Source organism: Nomascus leucogenys, chromosome 23, assembly GCF_006542625.1.
Source record: "Nomascus leucogenys isolate Asia chromosome 23, Asia_NLE_v1, whole genome shotgun sequence".
Taxonomy (NCBI): domain Eukaryota; kingdom Metazoa; phylum Chordata; class Mammalia; order Primates; family Hylobatidae; genus Nomascus; species Nomascus leucogenys.
This window is the reverse complement of record NC_044403.1, coordinates 23,627,800-23,645,113: the sequence shown is the minus strand read 5'-3', so window position 1 is coordinate 23,645,113 and position 17,314 is coordinate 23,627,800. Positions and strand designations below refer to the sequence as shown.

General features: G+C 40.7%; 1 protein-coding gene across 6 annotated transcripts in view; it reads left to right on the top strand.

Annotated features, from left to right (window-relative positions):
• The first annotated feature begins 9,704 nt into the window (after positions 1–9,704).
• Positions 9,705–17,314, top strand: part of CLEC2D (C-type lectin domain family 2 member D) — a 29,352-nt gene continuing 21,742 nt past the window's right edge. For 5 of the 6 annotated variants that reach the window (XM_003265460.4, XM_003265461.2, XM_003265462.4 and 2 more), the window contains exon 1: positions 9,717–9,777. In XM_003265460.4, coding sequence (XP_003265508.1) covers positions 9,717–9,777 — 61 coding nt within the window. Of the gene's footprint in view, positions 9,778–17,314 lie in introns of all 6 variants that reach the window. The other variant, XM_003265459.4, reaches the window with a different exon arrangement.

Sequence of the window (17,314 nt, the reverse complement as noted above, 5' to 3'; positions counted from 1 at the left end):
TATGACTATAGCTACCTTAAAAGCATGTATTGTTATGTGATATTGGGACATCTGGACATTCTGCTGTCATAGGAGTTTGTCCTTGCAGCATTACTAAATCACTTCCTTAGCTGTAAACATCTTATAATCATAGGTCATGACTGTCAAGGAATGTGCCTTGCTAGTTTTTAGATGGAGTTGATTTTAAAATAGTGTCACTCTGGCTTTCCTATGTTCCTGCTTTCCTAACAAATCTGGTTCAACTTTTTTTTTTATTCAACAATCTTTTTTTTCCATGCTACCTCATTTACAGAGTGCTTCCTATAGATATGGTTGGTCTGTATGTTTCCTTTTTCAGCAATGATTCTTATTTTTTTGAATCACACATGCTTTATGGGGGCTTCCACTACCATGAGCCATATTTTCTGTATTACCAGCAAGATGTTTGGGTTTGTTTTTTGTTTTGTTTATATTTCAAATTTTATTTTAGATTTAGAAAGTACATGTGCAGGTTTGTTAACATGGGTATATTGCATGACGCTGAGCTTACAATACCAATGATCCCATCACTCAGGTAGTGAGCATAATATCCAATAGGTAGTTTTTCAGAACTTGCCTTATCTTCCCTCTCTCCCTGCTTTCTTAATTCGAAGCCTATTTTTCCTATCTTTATGTCCACATGTTTCCAGCATTTAGCTCCCTCTTATAGGTGAGAGTATGTGGTATTTGTTTTTCTGTGTCTGCATTAATTAGGAGGATGGCTTCCAGCTGCATCTTTTGTTGCAAAGGACATGACTTTGTTCTTTTTTATGACTGTGTAGTATTCCATGGTGTATATGTACCACATTTTCTTTATCCAATCCACTGTTGATGGGCATCTACGTTGATTCCATGTCTTGGCTATTGTGAATAGTGCAGCAATAAATATGCATGGTTCAACTTTTATGATAACAAAGCTGTGAGTTGTTCTTCGGTTGTCATGGACCCTCAGGTCATGTAACCTGAGCATGGACAGGTGAAACAAGTGTGCAACCACAGGGGAAACCTAATCGTTCAGACTGAGGTACAGGGACCAAATTAAGAAGTGGACACAGGATGGCAGGATCCAGGATCCAACTGGATAGAACTCAGGCATCACTTCATGGCAGGATCCAGTCAAATCTTGCCTCCCAGCATCATCTCATTGCAAGATCCAATCCGATTATTCCTCACTACCCTATGCTTATAAAACCTGACCCACCTCCCAGCTTGGGGAGGTACTATTTTGGGAGCTTTGTCCAGTGTTCTCTTTACTTTCTGTAAGTAACAAAATCTCCTTGCTAAATCCTCCCTGGCTGTGGTCATTGGGTTGATACCTGCCAAGTGACTGAACCCACCTGTTGTGTGGGTAACATTTAGAACATATTTTCCATTTCTTTATTTTCCTTGACTCTCTGCATTGGTGTCTGTGCACCAGATAAGACAGCTTCCTTTCCAGTCTTCACAGACAGGTCTCATACAGGACAACACCTTTACCAATCAGTCCAGACAGAGGTTCTGGGTGCCACTTAAACCTTCCTGGTAGTTGGAACCACAATGTTTGTTCTTAATGGTCCTCAGGCATCTAGAGTATGCCAGGTCCTTTCAGTGCTCTTAGATATGTGAGATAAAATCCAGTTCCTCAGGTAGCAGCCAGAAAAGCTGGGGTGCTAGTTATTTGGTCTGTCTCCTTTGCTTTTCAGACAGAAGCTGGAAGCTGGGCTTTATCACTCTGCACTGAGCCAAAGTGGGGAGCAGGGGGAAGTACCCACATGCTTATTAAAAACTGCTCTGAAAATATTTAAAGTAACAGGGCTATAACGATTATTATTTTTTTATTTTTACTTTTATTTTATTTTATTATTATACTTTAGGTTTTAGGGTACATGTGCACAATGTGCAGGTTTGTTACATATGTATCCATGTGCTGTGTTGGTTTGCTGCACCCATTAACTCGTCATTTAGCATTAGGTATATCTCCTAATGCTGTCCCTCCCCCCTCCCCCCACCCCACAACAGTCCCCGGAGTGTGATGTTCCCCTTCCTGTGTCTATGAGTTCTCATTGTTCAATTCCAACCTATGAGTGAGAACATGCGGTGTTTGGTTTTTTGTCCTTGCGATAGTTTACTGAGAATGATGTTTTCCAGTTTCATCCATGTCCCTACAAAGGACATGAACTCATCATTTTTTATGGCTGCATAGTATTCCATGGTGTATATGTGCCACATTTTCTTAATCCAGTCTATCGTTGTTGGACATTTGGGTTGGTTCCAACTCTTTGCTATTGTGAATAGTGCCGCTAAACATACGTATGCATGTGTCTTTATAGCAGCATGATTTATAGTCCTTTGGGTATATACCCAGTAATGGGATGGCTGGGTCAAATGGTATTTCTAGTTCTAGATCCCTGAGGAATCGCCACACTGACTTCCACAATGGTTGAACTAGTTTACAGTCCCACCAACAGTGTAAAAGTGTTCCTATTTCTCCACATCCTCTCCAGCACCTGTTGTTTCCTGACTTTTTAATGATCACCATTCTAACTGGTGTGAGATGGTATCTCATTGTGGTTTTGATTTGCATTTCTCTGATGGCCAGTGATGATGAGCATTTTTTCATGTGTTTTTTGGCTGCATAAATGTCTTCTTTTGAGAAGTGTCTGTTCATGTCCTTCGCCCACTTTTTGATGGGGTTGTTTGTTTCTTGTAAATTTGTTTGAGTTCATTGTAGATTCTGGATATTAGCCCTTTGTCAGATGAGTAGATTGCAAAAATTTTCTCCCATTTTGTAGGTTGCCTGTTCACTCTGATGGTAGTTTCTTTTGCTGTGCAGAAGCTCTTTAGTTTAATTAGATCCCATTTGTCAATTTTGGCTTTTGTTGCCATTGCTTTTGGTGTTTTAGACATGAAGTCCTTGCCCACGCCTATGTCCTGAATGGTATTGCTTAGGCTTTCTTCTAGGGTTTTTATGGTTTTAGGTCTAACATGTAAGTCTTTAATCAATAATAATAATTGTTTGTTTTGTGTAGCCCCAGAGGTTTAGCAGATGCTGGGCCCTGTCAGCTCACCAAAACAGGGAAATTAGAAACCAGTCTCTCTGGTAGTATCTAGAGAAGTTGTGATACCAGATAGGTGGTCCAAACCCTTCACTCTTCAGGGATAGACTAAGAGATGGGAGTTCCTTCCCGATCACATGGTGTTGTATTAGAGTTGGGGGTTATGATCACAGTGTGTGCAAGTTTTTTCCTATCAGTTTTGATGTGGATAGTTTCACACTCGCCTAGGGTGCAGGAGTGGCTCAGTCAGTTTCTGGATTTCCAATGATGGGAATTTGCCTGTGTGTTGCTGTTGAATTGATGTTGGGGAAGGAGAGTTTAGGGCCTTCTATTCTGCCATCTTGTGATTCTGACAGTTTCTTTTAATATTAAACTATCATACAATCTAGTTACTACATTTGTAGACATTTCTGTCACACAAATGACAACTTATATTTACACAAAAGCCTGTATATAAAATGTGCATAACAGCTTTATTCATAATAGTCAAAACTTGTAAACAACCATATGTCTCACAATGGGTGAATAATTAAGTAAACTCTGTTATAGGCATACAATGGACTACTACTCAGCAATAAAAAGGAATGGGCTATTGATACATACAACTTCCTTGAATCTCAAAGTACTTAGGCTAAGTAAGAAAAGCCAATTACTGAAGATCACATTCTGTATGATTTAATTTACATAACATTCTTGAAATGACAAAATTGTACAGATAGAGAATGAGGGTTATGGATGGGTGAGTGGAGAAGAAGGGGCAGTATAGAGAAAGGGTGGTGTGGATCTCTCTGCTGATGGAAGAGTTTCGTTTCCTCATTGTATCAATGGTATTATCTTAGTCGTGATACTATAGTGTAGTTTTTTAGATGTTACCATTGGGAGAAACTGAGTAAAGAAGATGTGGGATCTTTCTGTAATATTTCTTACAACTGCACGTGAATCTACAACTAGCTCAAAATAAAAAGGTTAATTATAAAATAAAAGCTACATGAAATAAAGCAAAAAATAATTCACCCTTGTCATGCACACAGAGTCAGAGACTGTAACATAATTTGCAGGATCTAGAGCAGAATACGAATGTAAAACATCTTGTTCAAAAATTATTAATAATTTTGAGACATTGATGATAAAGCATTAAGCCACCTGTGGGGGGCCCTTTAAGCATGATAAACTGTGCTACCGCACAGATTGCACATTCATGTATCTGGCCCTGCAAATGGAATGATTTTTGCCCATGATCAATTAATTCACCATGGCCTCTTTGGGCTCAGTGAATTTGCTTCTTCAGGAGGGTAATTTTCTCTTCTTTCTCTGCTAAGCTGTTTAACAGTAGTTGCCCTGCCTAATAGGCTTCATCCATCCATTTCTCTCAGATCGTTATCATGATGCACTAGGATGAAGCACACCTTTTCTCCTAGTCTTGAGGAAACATCGATATTCAGAATACTTAAACTCAGGCACTGACCAGTCAAAAGAGTTTCTGGCCAATGTTCCACACTTGAGGGAAATGACATTATCTGAGCCCTGAAGAAAAAGGTTGTAGATATTCTCCAGATCAAAGCATCGCCAGGAAGATTTTACATGTTGAAGTTCGTAATATTTCCTAAAGCAGGTATGAATTACTAGTAACTTAACAGGTATATTAACTGATGAAGTTTTCATTTCTCAGAACAAACCAGTCAAGAAAGGTGCTATTATACTCCTTTTATTCATATAGATCTTGAAGCTGAGAGAGTTTAATCAATATGCTATATTTTTGTGTAATAATTACCATAAACTAGGGGTGCTATGATCTCAATATTTGTGTCTCCCACTCCCAAATTCACATGTTGAAATCCTGACTCCCAAGGTGATGGCATTAGGAGATGAAACCTTTGGGAGGTGATTAAGTCATGAGGGTAGAACACTGATGAATGGGATTAGTGCCCTTACAAAAGGGGCCCACCAAAGCTCCCTTGTTCCTTCTACTATGTGAGGACACATCTAGAAGTTGCCATCAATGAACCAGAAAGTGGGCCCTCACCAGGCACCAAATCTGCCAGCACTCTGATCTTGGATTTCCAGCCTCCTGAACTGTGAGAAATAAATTTCTGTTGTTTATAAGTTACCCATTTTATGGTATTTTGTTATAGGCCACATGAACTAAGACAAGTGGATTAAAAACAACACAAATTATTATCTTACTGTCTAGAAATGAGAGGTTCAAAATGGCTGAAGTCAGGGTGCCACTGATAGGGCTGCATTTCTTTTGGCGGCTCTAGGGAAGAAGCTGTTTCCTTGCCTTTTTCAGCTTCCAGAGGCCACCTGCATTCCTTAGCTTATGGTCCCTTGCTACAGCTTTAAAGCCAGCAGCACAGCGTCTTCAAATCTCTCTCTGACAGTGACATTCCTGCCTTCCCCTAATAAAGACCCATGTGATTAGATTAGGCCCACCTGGATTATCCAAAATAATCCCTCTGTCTTTAGACCCTTAACCATATCTGCAAAATGTCTTTTGTCATGTAAAATAACATCCTTACCTCAAGGTTTTGGGAATTAGCTTATTAATGTCTTTAGGGGGTCATTATTCTGCTTTCCACATACATTTAAAATTAACTATCGGGCTACAAATTCATATATGAATTGAGCTTGTTTTGCCCCCAAGGCTGTGTTCTTTTTTATTTTTATTTTTTGAGATGGACTCTCACTGTTGCCCAGGTGGGAGTGCAGTGGCACAATCTCGGCTCACTGCAACCTCCGCCTCCTGGGTTCAAGCGATTCTCCTGCCTCAGCCTCCCAAGTAGCTGGGATTATAGGTGCACACCACCACGCCCAGCTAGTTTTTGTATTTTTAGTAGAGACAGGGTTTTGCCATGTTGGCCAGGCTGGTCTCCAACTCCTGACCTGAGGTGATCTGCCTGCCTTGGCCTCCCAAAGTGCTGGGATTACAGGCGTGAGCCACCACGCCCTACCAGCTGTGTTCTTTTACATCATAATACACTGCCTTTTTTATCCCTCACTTATTCAATATCATTACCATCCATCATGCTGTCACAAACACAAAAACCCAAGAAGAGTGGGATACAGGTCATTGAGAATAAATAATTTTTATAAACTTTTGTTCTTTCTTGTAACTTTTTATCAGTCAGCTATTCCAATGAAGCAAAATCTGATAATATATTGCTTTTATACTACTTAGTTGAGACACTCACATCTATTGAAGAGTAATGGGTACCTTGAAGGGGCTTTTTTCTTTCCCTTTATATCCGGTCAATTAGTCATCAATTTCTGCCTTCTAATATAGACTCAACTAAAAAATTAAATTTTGAAAAAAGAAGTTTATTTTCTAAATGAAATTAAAATTACTCTGTATGTGTACTTCTTTTCCTCACACTGGAATTCTCTAAGGACAGTGTAAATGCACATCACTGTATCTTACGTGTGGTATCGGCTATTTAACACAAGGTTGCGTAAGAAAGTAAGCACGATGATATGGCTTAGAAGTCATGAGATTCACATAGTTTAATATAAAGCTCTTGTGATAATTAAAGAGTTATTTTGTCACATTTCTCCTTTCATAATTTACGCTCCAGCTCTCTCAGATTTCAGGTGTTTTCCCAACTCTGAGATATATTCTATTCTCTCTGGGCCTAACTAAAGAACCTAGAAGACTTCCTTCAACTGGAAGACTTCCTCCACCTCAAATGCCTTACTTTATTTTTTTAATTAATTAATTAATTAATTTTTTTTTTTTTTTTTTTTTTGAGACGGTATCTCGCTCTTTCGCCCAGGCCGGACTGCAGTGGTGCTATCTGGGCTCACTGCAAGCTCCACCTCCTGGGTTCACGCCATTCTCCTGCCTCAGCCTCCCGAGTAGGTGGGACTACAGGCAGCCGCCACCACGCCCAGCTAATTTTTTGTATTTTTAGTAGAGACGGGGTTTCACTGTGTTAGCCAGGATGTATTTATTTATTTATTTTGAGACAGAGTCTCTCACTCTGTCACCCACGTGGTGCAACCTTGGCTCACTGCAACCTTTGCCTCTAGGGTTCAAGCAATTCTCCTGCCTCAGCCTCCGAAGTAGCTAGGACTACAGGTGCAAGCCACCATGCCCAGCTAATTTTTGTATTTTTAGTAGAGTTAGGATTTCACCATGTTGGTCAGGCTGATCTTGAACTCCTGACCTCAGGTGATCCACCCGCCTTGGCCTCCCAAAGTGCTGGGATTGCAGGTATGAGCCACCATGCCTGGCCTAAATGCCTCACTTTGTTTAACTAACTCCAGCTCATTTGATTGGTACTTTCCTGGGAAAACTTCTTCTGGGTTAAGTGCCCTCATTAACTGCTCTCCTAACAAATTATTCTACTGCCATTCACATCTTGTTACAATAAGTCATGTATACCTACTTATTTTTTAGTTTCATATTAACTTCCTTAAAGAAAGGGACATTACTCTACACTCAAAGTCCACCTGGCATGCTGGCTGAAAGATGTTAAGTTTGAAAATATTTGTTAAAGGGTAAATGATTATGTACATCCTTAGGACTTCATGAACTTACTTTCAGTTTGGTTTCCATGTAAGGAGAAACTTACAGCAACGTAGAAACCAAGAGACTCATGTGAATAAATGATGTGACTAACTCACAAATACCATGTCATTTGATATTTGACCTTTAAAGTAGTTTTCATATCAGATCTTTCAGTCATGGGTTCTATAGCTTACTGTGAACTAAGACATATTAGTTAGTCCCTCACCCAAGATCATCTGAAAAATAAAGGTAATATCAGCCTCATTAGTTAGTTATGCCAATTAAATAAGAACACATATTTAAATCTCATATTAATGTGTATGGAGCATAGTAAGCAGTAATAACCTGGCATGTTGTCATGCCAGGCTAGTAACAGTAAAAGTAATAGTAGTTTCACTAGAAGGTCCAAGATTAGTGTGGAAATTCCAAGATGATGTGAAATTTATCAGGGTTTACCTTTTGTCCCCTTTAAGCTAACAATGAAATCATAAAAGGATATGAAAGGGTTAAGCCTGACAGTTCATATCCACTTCTGTGTATGATAATATAACTGGAGAGACATCAAACTCATGCTGAGAACAACTAGAAGAGCTAGAGTTGAAGAAAAAGGATTTCATTAAGATATTAGAGAGTGTTCGAGGCAACTGGAGGGGGAACAAAGATTCTGGAAAGGGGCCACAGAGAAGTGAGTCAGCATTCCAGGAGCCACCCTTCTCTTAGGGGCATCTTGGCAGTGGGTCAGATGCTGAGATTCTGGGGAGAGGGCAGTGGATACCAGGCATTTTTTGGGGGGAGAGAAAAATCTCTTCCTAAAGCACTTGAAGGGCCAAAACCCCCAGATAGGAGAGAGGGCCAAAGAAATGAGAAAAATTTTTCTCTCAAGCAATTTTCAAATTATTAAATTTCACAGGAAAAGAGGTTAGGAAGAACTATGTGAAAAACAGACTTCAACTTTTGGCAATCACGTGTTGTTCAGGAGACAAAACCAAATTCAACTTCCAACAAAGAGAAGCAGCTTTGATAAAAAGCAGGTTCTCAGATGGAATTACTAGAAGGCTTTATCATAGGTCCTAGGACAAACTAGAAATGATGAAATAGTAAAGAAAAAGATATATAGAATCTTACAGAAACTGAAACTCAGTCCTAACCCAACTTTGTTTCTATTCGATTAAGGCAATAGCTGTCCAATCTGGAACTTATTTCTCACAGGTAAGGGGGGACTACTGTATAGAATTCAAAAGCAGGGAAAATAAATTTATGTTGTCAGAGTTAAGATAGAGATTATATTTGGGGTAATGAGCGTTGTAGGACATGAGTAGGGCACATAGCGTGTTGGTATTGTTTTATGTGGTTTTAAGATATACTTCATCTAGGCACTTGTTACATGTTATATTTTTTAATGAATGTGTTTAGTTGTATGCTTATGATTTGTGCACATTACTATAAATTATATTTTAGTAAAAGGTGCCCTTACCAGCATTTATATACAAGAAATCAACACATCTGACAAGAAGCTCCTGCTGCTAAAGAGCCTCTGTGCTCCTGGATTATGCCACAGGGAGCACAGAAGCTACACCCGTTCAAGCCCATTTTTGAAATGTTGTTGTAGCAGCCATAGCAGCAAATTCCCAAAGTATCTTGCAGAAATTGAAAACAAGATATTTTTTGAATGAGCGTAAACTCTTGGGAATGAATTTTGAGATTAAAATTGCTGTTGTCTTTACTTACCTAACATTCATTTCCTCTGAGAGCCAACTCCTTCCTTTCAATAAATTCTTATTTTCTATCATAATATTGCTTTGTACCGCACAAAATACAATTATAATTTTTAATAGTCAAAAAAATTTTAAGTTATCAAACATTAGTTTCTTTCGTAACCAAAACACTGTTAGAGAAGTAGCTTCTACTTTTTTTCTTTTAAATTCTTACAAACACCAGTTTATTCTGTTGTGACGAGCTGATTTTTGAAACACTTTATGCTTCATTTGTTCCTCTAACTATATTTAACTTAAAGGCTTGAGATTTTGAGTTACTGGGGTGTTACACACTGACGCATTTTAGTCGTTGGGCTTTTTTTTTGTTTTGTTTTGAATCATTCTTGGGGTTTGAAAACGTAGAGACTGTGGTTTAGATCACTCATGGAAACTGGAGGCAAAATGCATGACAGTAACAATGTGGAGAAAGACATTGCACCATCTGAATTGCCTGCAAACCCAGGTAAGAAGCTGGGCTGTACAGTGTAAGTGTGAGGACTGGAATGGGAAGGTAGTGGTAGTGATGGGCTCACACAGGAAAGGTGCTGATATAGTAAAAAGTTTTCAAGGATAAGAGATGGAACGTGGGAGTCCATAAATTGGCTTATAATTTGTGTAAAATATGCATATATTTATATTCCCAGTTCTAACAACTAAGGAGAGGGAACAATGAGAGAAAGATGTAAGACAGAGATAAGGTTAAGTTTAGGATTGAAAATAAAAATAGTTAATTTCACTAAAAAAAAAAAACTATACAAACTCTAAAGTGTTACTCAGATACAAGATACTATCATTATTACATAGGTAGAAAACCTATCATGGAAGCTCTTAAGAGAGAAAAGGTAGAAAATAGTATGTAAGGGACATTTACAAATCAAAAAAGTAAACAAAGGTTGAAGTAAAAACTTAGTAGGGCATTCTAATGGAATTATGTTACATTGGATGCACTGGAAATATATATATATATATAGCTTTATATGATGATTTAGTAAGTGAAAAGCTTTATATGATAATTTAGTAAGTGAAAAAAATGACTTTTGCCACAGTTAGGGAAAATCAAGGCTTTATAACTTAGGACTTAAAAGTTTGGAGTTTTTTTCCTCCCAACATAAAAGGTAATCAATTTACAGAAAAGGTAATTCAGAGGGGGAAAAAGATGAACTCTAAATGTTGTTAAATGACTTCATTTATTTCTTCATTCATTGGGTATTTTGAGCATTTTATACCAAATGCTTTAAAGCCTTTGTCAGATAGTTCCAACATCTCTGTCATGTCCTCCTTGGCTTGTGTTGTCTTTCCCCATGGAAGTTGACATTTTCATGGTTCTTCATATACTGTGTAATTTTGGATTGCAATTTGAACGTTTTGAATAAATATTTAGACTGGATCTTACTTAAATTTTGGAGTATATTGATACTATTGTTTTAGCAAGCAATCACCCTGGTGAGATGAAGACAATCTGTGGGATCTGGTTCCAATGTCAGTTCCATTCTGAAAGCCTTTGTAGTGCTATTCAGATATGTGCATCAACCAGGGGTGAAATTGGGAACTGTGCAATGCTCTATTCATTAATTCAGGTCTCAGTATCTTTAGTATGCCAATTAGAACCATATCTAGGCATACATAAGTTGAGGGGCAGGTGAATCCAGGAGTTTATAAATAATGTTCATGGGTCTCTTTCTAAAGTTTCTTCCTCTTCACCATCTGACCAATACTTTCAGGTTCCCAGGGGCTTCTCCTTTCCATCCTCCAGCTAGAAATGCGGGGCTCCTTTATTCTGATGAACCATACACTTCTGCAATTATGGCTGCATCTTTAAGCTCATGTGGCAGACGGACAGTGAGAAAGAAGGAAAAAAAGCAAGAGGTTTGGCCCCACTCTCATGGAGCCACAGCTCTTCTGAATGGAGAGGATTGACTTTTCTTTTCTTTTTTTTGAGACGGAGTCTCGCTCTGTCCCCCAGGCTGGAGTGCGGTGGCGCGATCTCGGCTCACTGCATGCTTGGCCTCCTTGGGTTCACGCCATTCTGCCTCAGCGTCCCGAGTAGCTGGGACTACAGGCGCCCGCCACCACGCCCGGCTACTTTTTTGTATTTTTAGTAGAGACGGGGTTTCACCGTGTTAGCCAGGATGGTCTCCATCTCCTGACCTTGTGATCTGCCCGCCTCGGCCTCCCAAAGTGCTGGGATTAGAGGCATGAGCCACTGCGCCCAGCCGAGGATTGACCTTTCTCAAGGTTTTGGCTATTGCATGTTGCTGTAGTTTCCCCTAGCATCATCAGATTGCCTGAGGTTTGAGGCACATGAGAATGTAGACAAGAGGGGGAGAAAAAATAAATGTGGCATTTTCATACTCTATTTGAGGTAGGAGTTGCTTTTCTGTTCCTCAGACCATACCTCTAGTGCTTCTCCTGGAGCCCTCTCTGTTTTTATGCTGACAGAGGCTCAATTCCATATTTCTGGCTGTATTAAGTTCAGGGCAGTGATACTAGAGGAGGGAAATTTAAATTCACCACTGGTTTGATGGCTCTTTAAATTTGGATATTCTTGTAAGATCTGCTGCTAGTATATCCTTTTTCCTTTTGCTCTTTTTTTTTGTTTGTTTAAAGACCATATTTTTAGAGCCATTTTGGGATCACAGCAAAATTGTGAGAAAGGTTGTTTTTTTTTTTTTTCATTTTCTCCTTGTTGCCACACATACATAGACTCTATCTTAGTCCGTCTTGTGCTGCTATTACAGAATACCCAAGACTGGGTAATTTATAATGAACAAAATCTATTGGCTTATAGTTCTGGAGGCTGGAAAATTCAAGACTGAGAGACACATCTTGCTCCATCATCCCATGGCAAAATTTGGAAGGGCAAGAGAGCACATGCATAAGAAAGAGAGAGAGCAAGAGGCACCAAACTTGCTTTTATAACAAATCCACTTCCGTGACAGTAAACCCAGTCCCATTATAAGGACATTATGACCTGATTACCTCTTAAAGGGCCCAGCTCTCAACACTATTGCATTGGGGATTAAGCATCTAACACATGAACTTTGGAGACACATCTCTAACATCAACATTCTTCACCAGCAGTACATTTATTACAATTAATAACCTACATTGGCATATTGTAGTCACTCAAAATTCGTAGTCTGATGTACTTCCCTTTGTTGGTGACCTGACCTTTCTCCCTGGCCGCCCTTAATATTTTTTCTTCCATTTCGACCTTGGAGTATATGTCTTGGGGTTGATCTTCTCATGAAGTATCTTACTGGGGTTCTCTGGATTTCCTGAATTTGAATGTTGGCCTGTCTTGCTAGGTTGGGGAAGTTCTCCTGGATTATATTCTGAAGTGTGTTTTCCAACTTGGTTCCATCCTCCCTGTCTCTTTCAGGTACTCCAATCAGTGGTAGGTTCGGTCTTTTTACATAGTCCCATAGTTCTTGGAAGTTTTGTTCATTTCTTTTCATTCTTTTTTTCTCTAATCTTGTCTGTCTGCCTTATTTCAGCAAGATAGTCTTCAAGCTCTGATATTTTCTCTTCTGCTTGGTCAATTCGGCTATTGATACTTGTGTTTGCAGCATGACGTTCTCGTGCTGTGTTTTTCAGCTCCATCAGGTCATTTATGTTCCTCTCTGAACTGTTTATTCTGGTTAACAGCTCCTGTAATCTTTTATCATGCTTCTTAGCTTCTTTGCATTGGGTTAGAACATAATGCTTTAGCTCAGCGAAATTCGTTACCAACTTTTTGAAGCCTACTTCTGTCAGTTCATCCATCTCAGCTTCAGCCTTGTTCTATGCCCTCACAGGAGAACTGTTGCAATCATTTGGAGGAGAAGAGGCATTCTGGCTTTTGGAATTTTCAGCGTTTTTTCATTGTTTTTTCCTCATCTTCGTCGATTTATCCACCTTTGATCTTTGAGGCTGATGACCTTTGAATGGGGTTTTTGTGGAGTTTTTTTTGTTGATGTTGTTGTTGTTACTTTTTGTTTGTTTGTTCATCTTCTAACAGTCAGCCTTTCTGCTGCAGGTCTGCTGCAGTTCGCTGGGGATCCACTCCAGACCCTGTTCACGTGGGTATCACCAGTGGAGGCTGCAGAACAGCAGATTGCTGCCTGCTTCTTCCTTCAGAAGTTTCGCCCCAGAGGGGCACTGGCCTGATGCCAGCCAGAACTCTTCTGTATGAGGTGTCTGGTGACCCTTGTTAGGAAGTCTCACCCAGTCAGGAGGCACGGGATCAAGGACCGCTTATGTAGAGAGTCTGATATTCCCTTAACAGAGCTTGTACGCTATGCTGGGGGAATCCCACTCATCGGGTTCATCTGGTCTCTTCAGAGCCAGCAGGCAGAAAAGATTAAGTCCGCTGAACCTGAAACTGCCTCTCCTCTCAGGTACTCTGACTCGGGGAGATGAGAGTTCTGTCTGTAAGCCCCTGACTGGAGCTGCTGGAATTCTTGCAGGGATGACCTGCCTGGTGAGGAGGGATGGCTCAGGGTCCCACCTAAAGAGGCAGTCTGGCCACAACCTGCCACAGCCACTTTGCCACACTGTGGGAAATTTGGCCCAGTCCAAACCTCTCAGGCTCCTTTACACTGTCAGGGGCAAACTGCCAACTAATGGTGGTCATCCCTCCCCCAGGAACTTAGTCATTCCAGGCACACTCCAGACTACTCTGCTGGCAGCGGGGATCTCAAGCCAGTGGGTCTTAGCTTGCAGGGATCCATGGGAGTAGAACCCACTGATGGAGACTGCTGGGCTCTCCTCCTTGGCTTCAGCCCCCTTTCCATGGGACTGGATGGTTCTCCTGCCTCACTGGAGTTCCAGGCACCACTGGAGTATGTAAAAACTCCTGCAGCTCAGTGCCTGCCTAAACAGCCACCAATGGGAGTAGCTGTCATTGGTTTGCCCAGGTTTGTGCTTGAGACCCAGGGCCCTGGTGGTGTAGGCTCATGAGGGAATCTTCTGATCTGCAGATTGCAAAAATCTGTGGGAGAAGCATAGTACCCCTGGTGGGTAGGACAGACCCTCCCCACTTCCCTCAGGGAGGCAGGTCTCCCTGCCCTGTGCAGCTCCTGGGTGAAATGACACCCCACCTGCTTTCTTCTTGCTTTCTGTGGGTTGCACCAGCTGCCCAATGAGATGAACTTGGTACCTCAGATGGAGATGCAGAATTCACCTGCCTTCTGCATTCATCTCACTGGGAGCTTCAGACCAGAGCTGTTTCTGTTTGGCCATTCTGGCCCCTCCCTTCAAGTGTGTTTTCTTTTGTAAGAAACTGCCACAGTGGTTATAGCATTTAGCTTTCTTACCAGTAATGCATGAGACTTCTGGTTGCTCCACATCCTTGCTAGCATTTGATATTGTTAGTGTTTTAATGTAACACTTAAGTAATATGTAATGATATCTCATCATTTTAACTTGCAATTCTCAAAAGACATATGATATTAATAATTTGTCTTTTATTTTGGTTATGTCTTCTGCAGGTCAAAAGTTTTTAGTTTTAATGAAGTCCAGTTTATCAGTTCTTTCTTTCATGGATTGTGCGTTTGGTATTATATTTAAAAAGTCATCACCATATCCAAAGTTATCTAGGCTTTCTCTTATATTATCTTCTACGAGTTCTACAGTTTTGTGTTTTACCTTTAGGACTATGATATATTTTGAGTTATTTTGGGGAAAAATGTAAAATCTGGGTCTAGATTCATTTGTTTATATGTGGGTGTCTAGTTGTTCAGCATCGTTAGTTGAAAAGACTGTCTTAATTGTATTGCTTTTGCTCCTTTATCAAAGATCAGTTGACTATATTTATCTGGGTCTATTTCTTTTTAGTCTGCTACTCTGCTTTCCATCCTTTTATCCTTTTTCATTAATTTATTTGTCTATTTTTGTTTGTTTGTTTAAAGAGATGGAGTCTCACTCTCTTGCCCAGGCTGGAGTGCAGTGGCGCAATCTCGGCTCACTGCAAGCTCTGCCTCCTGGGTTCACCCACCATTCTCCTGCCTCAGCCTCCTGAGTAGCTGGGACTACAGACACCTGCCACCACGCCCAGCTAATTTTTGTATTTTTAGTAGAGACGGGGTTTCACCGTGTTAGCCAGGATGGTATCGATCTCCTGATCTCATGATCCACCTGCCTTGGCCTCCCAAAGTGCTGGGATTACAGGCGTGAGCCACCACGCCCAGACTTATTTGTCTGTTCTTTAACAAATAGCACACTGTCTTGATTACTGTAGTTTTAGAGTAAATCATGAAGTCAGGTAATATCAGTTGTTTAACTTTGCTCATCTCCTTCAATAATGTGTTTGCTTTTCTGGGTCTTTTGCCTATCTATAGAAACTTTAGAATCAGTTTGTTGATATTTATACAATAACTTGCTGAGATTATTATTATCATTGCATTTAATCTGTAGATTAAGCTGGGAAGAATTGATTTCTTGGCAATGTTGTGTCTTTCTCTCCATGAACATAAAATACTTCTCCACTTATTTAGTTCTTCATTGATTTCATTCATCAGTTTGTAGTTTTCCACATATAGATTTTGTAAATATTTTGTTAGATTTATACCTAAGTATTTTATTTTTTGAATGATAATGTATATGGCACTGTATTCTCAATTAAAAGTCCATTTGTTTATTTCTGGCATATAGAAAAGTGATTGACTTTTGTGTATTAGCCATGCATTCTGCAACCTTACATATCAGTAACCTTGCGTATCAGTTCCCAGAATTGTCAAAGCCAAGATGGCCGAATAGGTACAGCTCCCAGCGTGAGCGATGCAGAAGACGGGTGATTTCTGCATTTCCATCTGAGGTGTACCGGGTTCATTTCACTAGGGAGTGCCAGACAGTGTGTGCAGGACAGTGGGTGCAGCACACCATGCACAAGCCAAAGCAGGGCGAGGCATTGCTTCACTCGGGAAGCGCAAGGGGTCAGGGAGTTCCCTTTCCTAGTCAAAGAAAGGGGTGACAGCACCTGGAAAATCAGGTCACTCCCACCCTAATGCTGCGCTTTTCCAACGGGTTTAAAAAATGGCACAACAGGAGATTATATCTCACATCTGGCTCAGAGGGTCCTACGCCCATGGAGTCTCACTGATTGCTAGCACAGCAGTCTGAGATTAAACTGCAAGGCGGCAGCGAGGCTGGGGGAGGGGCGCCTGCCATTGCCCAAGCTTGATCAGGTAAACAAAGCAGCTGGGAAGCTCAAACTGGGTGGAGCCCACCACAGCTCAAGGATGCCTGCCTGCCTCTGTAGGCTCTACCTCTGGGGGCAGGGCACAGACAAACAAAAAGACAGCAGTAACCTCTGCAGACTTAAATGTCCCTGTCTGACAGCTTTGAAGAGAGTAGTGGTTCTCCCAGCACACATCTGGAGATCTGAGAACAGACAGACTGCCTCCTCAAGTGGGTCCCTAACCCCTAAGCAGCCTAACTGGGAGGCACCCCCCAGTAGGGGCAGACTGACACCTCACACGGCCAGGTACTCCTCTGAGACAAAACTTCCAGAGGAACGATCAGGCAGCAGCATTCATGGTTCACGAAAAATCCGCTGTTCTGCAGCCACCGCTTCTGACACCCAGGCAAACAGGGTCTGGAGTGGACCTCTAGCAAACTCCAACAGACCTGCAGCTGAGGGTCCTGTCTGTTAGAAGGAAAACTAACAAACAGAAAGGACATCCACACCAAAAACCCATCTGTACATCACCATCGTCAAAGACCAAAAGTAGATAAAACCACAAAGATGGGGAAAAAACAGAGCAGAAAAACTGGAAACTCTAAAAAGCAGAGCGCCTCACCTCCTCCAAAGGAAAGCAGTTCCTCACCAGCAATGGAACAAAGCTGGACGGAGAATGACTTTGATGAGTTGAGAGAAGAAGGCTTCAGACGATCAAACTACTCCGAGCTACTGGAGGAAATTCAAGCCAAAGGCAAAGAAGTTAAAAACTTTGAAAAAGAATTAGACGAATGTATAACTAGAATAACCAATACAGAGAAGTGCTTAAAGGAGCTGATGG